This window comes from Physella acuta, unplaced genomic scaffold (genome assembly GCF_028476545.2).
Source record: "Physella acuta isolate Inbredline_101_S28 unplaced genomic scaffold, ASM2847654v3 ptg000572l, whole genome shotgun sequence".
NCBI classification, from domain to species: Eukaryota; Metazoa; Mollusca; class Gastropoda; family Physidae; genus Physella; species Physella acuta.
The window spans coordinates 359,259-369,061 of NW_026732091.1; the positions used below are offsets into that span (position 1 = coordinate 359,259).

General features: G+C 32.4%; 1 protein-coding gene across 1 annotated transcript; it reads right to left on the reverse strand.

Moving 5' to 3' along the window:
* Positions 1-706: 706 nt before the first annotated feature.
* LOC131946844 (serine/threonine-protein phosphatase 6 regulatory ankyrin repeat subunit B-like) lies at positions 707-4,381 on the reverse strand. The gene is made up of 2 exons (XM_059307815.1): positions 1,004-4,381; positions 707-714 (listed from the first exon to the last, which is right to left on the reverse strand). The coding sequence occupies exons 1-2, from the start codon at positions 4,302-4,304 to the stop codon at positions 707-709; spliced, it is 3,309 nt and encodes a 1,102-aa protein (XP_059163798.1). The 5' UTR covers positions 4,305-4,381.
* Positions 4,382-9,803: the final 5,422 nt, after the last annotated feature.

Genomic DNA, 9,803 nt, shown 5'->3' on the forward strand with positions numbered 1-9,803 from the left:
TTATTAAGCATATATGTTTTGATTATTATTTAAATATCGACATTGATTTTGAAAAGTCACTTTCTTTTTAACAAAAGCGCATATTATATCCCTAAATTTGAATTATCATCATAAACGTTATTGCAAACCTGTTAACGCATTGGTAATGCATACTATTTGTTACATCAGTAGTTTGGTGCAAAGTGAGTCAAATATGTGTATGTATATACGACACGTATATTTTTATGAGGGTAAAACCGTTTTTAATCCAATAGGGAATAGTTTGTTCTTTTAAATATTAATATTAATGTATGGTTTTTAGACTTCATATATCCCGATTAAGGCATACGAGACACAGTAACACAAATATAAAACACAAAAACAATGTGGTGTTATAAAATAAATGTGGTCCATACATCGGAATTCGATATTCTCTTAATGACAGATTACAGTGAATTGGGAACAGCTACTATTTTAATTCTATTATATAATTTGTACAACTTAGTTATGGGATTGTGGAAAATGAGGCTGACTGTACATAATTGAGATATTACTTTTAAGTGATTAGAACATTGATCTAATAAATTAAAATTTTGCATCTAAGTCTCTAAGTTAACAAGGCTGACATATCGTGCATTTACAACCGCCAAAATGAAGGTTTACTGAGCAAGCAAGATAGATACATCTATTTGATGACGTCGCAGTCCGATCGGGATGATAAACCTGGCTAACTATCTGAATTTATTTGGCATAAGCAATAAAAAACACTACAGATATTCAAGTTTCATACATTTTAAGCCCTCTTCCGTTTTTTTTTGTTGTTAGAAAAGTAAAATATCTATGCATTAGGTTACGTTTGGTCTTATAATTACAGTATATAACTGTTAATTATATACTATTACATGCTTGTGGTTGGCAATGGAATACTAACAATGTCGATATATTTTATTAAACACACAATTTAAATTACAATAATGTTAAAAAGCAATACATATTTTAACAAAAAAAAAAGAATTATGTTTACCTTCCTCTGTTGATTTACTGATAAAAAGGAGAAGCATTTCTGTTCTTGATGTAATGTATTTCTCATGAGCTAAAGATAAAATTATTTCTACAAAGGCCATGTGTCTATTTCCAATCAAAGTCAAAACAATGTTAAATAAATACACATCTGAAACAGCTGTGCCGTGCAACATGGAGGATGCGAATTTGTTCGGCGTGTTTTGGGGTAAAAAATTCCTAACTGCATGAGTTTTTATTAAAAACTCTATTAATTTTAGGTGACCTTTTTCGGCTGCTAACATTAATGCATCATTACCATCTGTATCGACATGATTTACTGTAGGTCCATTTCTAAATAAAATATCAACCACTTTCTCATGTCCATTAAGTGATGCACACATTAAGGCATTTCTTCCATTTTTATTTGTTTTATGTACATCCGTCTCATACTTCAAAAGTATCTCTACACATTTATCATGCCCATTTTGAGAGGCCATTATTAATGCATCATTACCATCTGAATCTACATGACATACATCTGCTCCCTTTTTAATGAGAATTTCTACTATTTTAGTATACCCATTAAAGCTTGCACATAATAATGCATTCTCTCGTTTTTGGTTGACATAGTTTACATCTGCTCCATGATTAAGTAAAACACCAGCCACATTTTCATGTCCATTAAGTGATGCATGCATTAAAGCATTTCTTCCATCTTTATTTGTTTTATGTACATCCGGCTGATACTTCAAAAGTATCTCTACACATTTATCATGCCCGTTGTGAGAGGCATTCATTAATGCATCACTACCATCTGTATCCACATCATTTACTGTAGCTCCATTTCTAAATAAAATATCAACCACTTTTTCATGTCCATTAAGTGATGCACACATTAAGGCATTTCTTCCATTTTTATTTGTTTTATGTACATCCGCCTCATACTTCAAAAGTATCTCTACACATTTTTCATGCCCTTTGTGAGAGGCCATCATTAATGCATCATTACCATCTGTATCCACATCATTTACTGTAGCTCCATTTCTAAATAAAATATCAACCACTTTTTCATGTCCATTAAGTGATGCACGTATTAAGGCATTTCTTCCATTTTTATTTGTTTTATGTACATCCGCCTCATACTTCAAAAGCATCTCTACACATTTATCATGCCCGTTTTGAGAGGCCACCATTAATGCATCACTACCATCTGTATCCACATCATTTACTGTAGCTCCATTTCTAAATAAAATATCAATCACTTTTTCATGTCCATTAAGTGATGCACACATTAAGGCATTTATTCCATTTTTATTTGTTTTATATACATCCGCCTCATACTTCAAAAGTACCTCTACACATTTTTCATGCCCGTTGTGAGAGGCCATCATTAATGCATCATTACCATCTGTATCCACATCATTTACTGTAGCTCCATTTGTAAATAAAATATCAACCACTTTTTCATGTCCATTAAGTGATGCACACATTAAGGCATTTCTTCCATTTTTATTTGTTTTATGTACATCCGCCTCATACTTCAAAAGTATCTCTACACATTTATCATGCCCGTTGTCAGAGGCCATCATTAATGCATCATTACCATCTGTATTCACATCATTTACTGTAGCTCCATTTCTAACTAAAATAGCAACCACTTTTTCATGTCCATTAAGTGATGCACGCATTAAGGCATTTCTTCCATTTTTATTTGTTTTATGTACATCCGCCTCATACTTCAAAAGTATCTCTATACATATATCATGCCCGTTTTGAGAGGCCATCATTAATGCATCATTACCATCTGTATCCACATCATTTACTGTAGCTCCATTTGTAAATAAAATATCAACCACTTTTTCATGTCCATTAAGTGATGCACACATTAAGGCATTTCTTCCATTTTTATTTGTTTTATGTACATCCGCCTCATACTTCAAAAGTATCTCTACACATTTATCATGCCCGTTTTGAGAGGCCATCAGTAATGCATCATTACCATCTGTATCCACATCATTTACTGTAGCTCCATTTGTAAATAAAATATCAACCACTTTTTCATGTCCATTAAGTGATGCACACATTAAGGCATTTCTTCCATTTTTATTTGTTTTATGTACATCCGCCTTATACTTGAAGAGTATCTCTACACATTTTTCATGCCCGTTGTGAGAGGCCATCATTAATGCATCATTACCATCTGTATCCACATCATTTACTGTAGCTCCATTTCTAAATAAAATATCAACCACTTTTTCATGTCCATTAAGTGATGCACACATTAAGGCATTTCTTCCATTTTTATTTGTTTTATGTACATCCGCCTCATACTTCAAAAGTATCTCTACACATTTTTCATGCCCGTTGTGAGAGGCCATCATTAATGCATCATTACCATTTGTATCCACATCATTTACTGTAGCTCCATCTCTAAATAAAATATCAACCACTTTTTTATGTCCATTAAGTGATGCACGCATTAAGGCATTTCTTCCATTTTTATTTGTTTTATGTACATCCGCCTCATACTTCAAAAGTATCTCTACACATTTATCATGCCCGTTGTCAGAGGCTATCATTAATGCATTATTACCATCTGTATCCACAATATTTACTGTAGCTCCATTTCCAAATAAAATAGCAACCACTTTTTCATGTCCATTAAGTGATGCACACATTAAGGCATTTATTCCATTTTTATTTGTTTTATGTACATCCGCCTCATACTTCAAAAGTATCACTACACATTTATCATGCCCGTTGTGAGAGGCATTCATTAATGCATCATTACCATCTGTATCCACATCATTTACTGTAGCTCCATTTCTAAGTAAAATATCAACCACTTTATCATGTCCAATAAATGATGCAATCATTAGGGAATTTATTCCGTAGTTATATGTTTGTCGTACATCCGCTTCATACTTCAAAAGTATCTCTACACATTTATAATGTCCTTTTAGAGAGGCAAACATTAATGCATTCCAATTATTTTGGTTGGTTAGATTAACATCTGCTTTATTATTTAAAAGAATGTATATTGCTTTAGTATGTCCATTAAGGGATGCAGACATGAGTGCACTATGTCCATTTTGATTCATGTGATTTAAACATGAATTATTTGTTATAAGCAGATCTATAATCTTTTCATAACCTTTTTCTGACGCTAATATTAAAGCATTATTTTTACTAATGTTTAAATGATTAACATCAATTCCGGTCTTAATCAGAAACTTCACAGCTTTATATCTTCCATTGTACGCTGCTATCATCAATTGATGCCAATCGTTTTCAATGATTTCGTTCGATAGATGTTTAAACATTATTAACCCACTAACTAAAATCAGAATAACAAACAGTAATATCAAACGTATAGCTAAAAGTATAGTTATTTTTAGGATAGGGCAATAATCGCTCGTAGCGCCATGTTTGAAAAGCAAACCAACAACATGTTCATGTCCTTTTCGAGATGCTATCATTAATGCATTTTCTCCGTCGTCTTTAACACTGTTTATATTTGCGCCGTGTTTTAGTAGAAGTTTGATTACATTATCATGTCCATTTTGAGATGCAAACATTAATGCATTCCAATTTCTCTGATTTACATGGTGTATATCTGCTCCACTTCTAAGTAAAATATTAACTGCTTTAAAATGACCTTGTAGTGATGCTATCATTAATGCATTCGTTTCATTTTCTTCGAGAGAGTTTACGTTAGCTCCATGTTTTAATAGAAGGTTCAATACATTATCATGACCGTTTTGAGATGCAAACATTAATGCATTCCATTTTCTATGTTCTAAATGATGTACGTCTGCTCCATTTCTAAGTAATATATCAACCACTTTGTCATGTCCATTTTGAGATGCAATCATTAAGGCATTCCATTTTCTATGTTCTATATGATGTATTTCTGCTCCACTTTCATTTACAATATCCACCACCTTGTCACGATCATTTTCAGATGCAACAAGTAATGCATTCCACCCAGTTTGATAAACTTGATTTATGTTGGCTCCGTGTTTGAGTAAAACATCTACCACCTTTTATTAAAGACCGAGTCTCTATCCTGCTGTAGACAAGTTTAAAACTATAATAGAGTGTGTAGTATCGCCATCGACAATATTACATTTTCTGAGCTGAACTTGTGTTGTATATTTTTAACAATCATCACAACTCGCGCTTCTGTAAAAAAAAACATAATAAAACATTTTGATGACTTTATGACACTAAATATTATTCCACATAGAAGGTATTAAATTACCAATTAAACCTGCAATGTCTTTATTGTTTAACCAAATTTTAGACTAAGATTTGTTTTTACAAAACAACCCTCTCCTCATTTCCAACTAACTTTTTTTTCTTTATATTTTATTTTTAATAGATTCACTTTTAAAGTTGGTTGGAATTTTGCAAATGTACTTTTACAAGTCAGATAACTTGATGGACTGAACTATATCTTAAAAGAATATCAACTCTACAAAGATTGGATTTTTTGTTATCTATCTATCTATATATATAAAAAGCAATGTATGTTTGTGTGTGTGTGTGTGTGTGTCTGTTTGTCCTTTATGCATTACTACACCTCTCATCACATCGCCGTGAAACTTTGGGAAGTTGTTGAGAATATTCCTGGGGAGGTTTCTGCGAAAACAAAAATTTCAAATTCGCAGGGGTGGCGCCCCGACATTGCGCGATTTGTTTTTTTTCTATATACGGTATATAAAAATAAAAGTCGATTTTGCTTTGGCATCGTTCATCCGATAGCCGTGAGACTTTGGGGAGTTCATTATAACACTCTAGGGAAGGGTTCTGTAAAAAATAATTTTTAATTTCGCAAGGGCGGCGCAACGGGGGGGGGGGGGGGGGGGGGTCGATTTTTTTCTATATACGGTATATAAAAATAATAAAAGTGAATTGCAGTGACACCGTTCATCCGATAGACATGAAACTTTGGGGAGTTCATTATTAAACTCTAGGGAAGGGTTCTGTAAAAAATCATTTTTAATTTCGCAAGGGCGGCGCCACAGGTGGGTGCGATTTTTCTCTGTATATGGTATATAAAAATAATAAAAGTGAATTGCCGTGACACCGTTCACACGTTCCCCATGAAACTTTGGGAAAATGTTCAGAATATTCCTGGGGAGGTTTCGCGCTAAAAACATTTTCAAATTCTCAGGGGTGGCGCCCTGGCAGGGCGCGTTTTTTTCTTTCTCTATATGTTATATAAAAAGAAAAGTTGATTGTGGTAGCCATCAAACTTCAGGGACTAGATTAGAACACTTCAGGAAGGGTTCTGTAAAATATCATTTTTATTGCGATTTTCTCTATATACGGTATATAAAAATAAAAGGTATTTTTGGTTTGACACCATTTATCTGATCGCCATGAAACTTTGGGGAGTTCATTAGAACAATTCATGGAATGGTTCTGTAAAAAAAAATCCTTTTTTACTTTCGCAAGGGCGGCGCCACGGGAGGCTGCGATTTTTCTCTATATACGGTTTATATAAAGTAAAGTCTATTTCGGTTTCACACCGTTCATCCCTGTACCATGAAACTTTGGGGAGATGATTAGATCACTCAATGGTAGGGTTCTGCAAACAATTTTTTTTAATATACACGGTATATAAAAAATAAAACTCGGATGCGGTTCATCCGAGTGCCATGAAACTTTAGGGAATAGATGAGAATATTCCCGAGAATATTTCTGCGAGAAAGAAAACTAAATTTTCTTATGGGCGGCGCCATATAGGGTACAACTTTCGTCAATACACGGTTTGGAGCCCAGAGTTTTAGAGCGACTATGTTGGCACTTGACATTCGTTAATCGAGCGTCCTGCATAGCGAGTAAGGGGTACTACTATATTCAGCGGTAAAACTACAATAGGCTTCTAAAAATAACTTTGTAACGCGAAGAAATCCTTCTGTACAGTTTCGTCACCTTGCGAAAGATGAAAAAAAAAACTTTTTGAATATGAGGAGCCTACTGTAGAGTTTCGTCACTTTGCGAATGATGCAATAAGCATCTTTTATTAGAAAATCCAGTCAGAAATTGAGATCCAGCATCTAATAATAGACCATTAGTAACGCTAGCGTATTGCATCAGTCACACTGATGTTTAAAACACGTCAAATACTTTTTTAAGTGTTAAAGAAAAAATCCTGTTCATTTGTGACACTTTAGCAAATGATGAAATCTGCATCATTATTAATAGGATATTATTTGGCACGATGGCGCCTGTTAGTTTTAAGGGGCCAGGAGTCGTACGCCGCGCCTTTGCGGTAGTGTAATAGGGGGTGGGAACCCTGAGAGCGCCCCTCTACGTCTCTGACACATAGGCGGTCACCGAAGTGTGTTCTACCCAGAGGCGTATCCAGGTTTTCATTGTAGGGGGAGCGAAAAGGGCAAAAAAAGGCGCAGAATTTTTAATACGTTCTATATACGTGTATATATATATATATATATATATATATATATATATATATATATATATATATATATATATATATATATATATATACACACATATATATAATTACTAGCTGTATGTCATTACTTCGCTATAATGTAAAATAAATTGAAAGTAGCACTCTGAAGAAATAAGAAAAAAACACACAATGTAGGCCGACAAAACAAAACTTTTATCAATCTAAACAAATATATATATATATATATATATATATATATATATATATATATATATATATAAATATGTATATATATATATATATATATATATATATATATATATATGTATATATATATATATATATATATATATATATATATATATATATATATATATATATATATATATAGATATATATATATATATATATATATATATATATACACTACAACCAAAAACAATGAACGTAACACAATCTGTTTTGAAATTCTTGTAAAAAAAATTTCTTACAAAATAATTCCTAGGAAATTATTTAAGACAAGTGAAATAGGGGAAATTATCACTCTCTTAATATAAATATGTATATATCTACACATTTAATTATAAATGTCAAAACAAATAAATAATTACTCTAGAATATAATGGAATTGCTTAACAGTTTTCGTGTTTACAACATGTTTTTGTCTATAATCACTATTTAATATATCGTCATCATAAATGCTAAAGTATTACAGCATAATGAAAGTTTTTAAAAACCACGCTTTTCATATAATAGATAAACATTCGGAATAACAGCCTACATTTAACTAAAGTTCGGTCTTTGTAGTTCAGAACATATATTTTTAATTAACTACTGCTTGTTTGCGTTCTTTAAAGATCATTTTTTACTTTCTCGTATATACAAAAAACAAATCGAGATTTTTACAGATCTCAACGTTTTACACCTCACTGATACGGAAAAACATAATTTTGCAATCTTGTCCGTATGTCTGTGTGTGTGTGTGTGTGTCTGTGTGTCCGTGTGTAAACACGATAACTTGAGTACCGTTACAGCTAGGTTGATGAAATTTCATATATAAGTATTTTTTCAAAATCGTAGATCAGTATCAACTTTTGAGCGATTTCCGATAACCGGAAGTGGTACTTTTTCTACTTTTAATTTTTCAAAAGCCTATAACTTGATTACTATTTCAGATAGATAAATGAAATTTCACATGTAAGTTAAAGATCTAATTCTCTACCTTCTGTTAAATTTTGAGTCATTTCCGTTGACCGGAAGTAGTAATTTACGCTACTTCCGATTTCTCAAAAAACTAATGTAAATTTTTAAAGTAATAATAATATTGCGCACTATTATGCGCTTTTTGATTTGGCGTTCACTTGGTGTGCAATTAATTTGTCTACGAGATTTTATTCTATTTTTAAAACTTTAAGTATTTAAAATGGATTAAAAATCATGTCTATAGCCCGACTTCCCATCCCCTGTTATTTTATATAAGAATATTCGAGAAAGTTTTGGGGAGATCACTCCCGGTTTATTTAACATAGTGATAGGTATGGGTTAGATCACTGTATTGATTACACACCTTTTTACTGGTAATTGCAAAAACAATATTCACAGAGTTTTACGTTTAAAAAGCTAATTTTCTGGCGGCATGGTACTTTGGTACATCATTATGCGTTTTTCTACATGTAGGCCTACTTAACAGATCAGTTCGGGTGTGTTGGGGGGGGGGGGGGTTCAACTTCATTCACCACTGTCCGGTCACTTTAGGTCAATTATCCAACCCAGTGTATACCTAGATTTGACATTAATGTCGCTTTACACAAATGTGGTGGTGAGGTGTGTGTGTGGGGGGGGGAGAGATAACCAACTCAGAGTGAACATAGCGTCAGTTTTTAGATGACTGTTCTAAACATACATATATATTACACAAATATATATATATATATATATATATATATATATATATATATATATATATATATATATATATATATATATATATATATATATATTACACAAAAATATATTACAGAAATAGATTTAAATAAGTAGCAGTGGTATTATGACAATATTTATTTTACAGAGGGGTCCATGGGAGAGGGGGGTTGTAACTGTTGTTGACCTTGTCAAAATTTCCCCACTACTACGCAGTTTGCTCATAAGTAAATTTAAATAGAGGTGCCACATCAGTTGTATTTGTTTCTGTATTGTAATGTTGTTTAAAATTAATCACACGATTCAAACGGTATATATAGAGTAATTATGTGTGAAGTTTTATGTATAACATTTTCTAATTCAATTATTCGTAAGCAAATACATTATACAGTTGCCTTAAACTTAACACCCATTTTGCCAAGTGGTACTACCTGTAGAGGTTTTTTAAACATTGCAATGCATCATAATG

Bases quoted from the DNA above. Each gene is read 5' to 3' on its own strand.
- LOC131946844 (XM_059307815.1), bottom strand. From the start codon at position 4,304: ATGTTTAAACATCTATCGAACGAAATCATTGAAAACGATTGGCATCAA.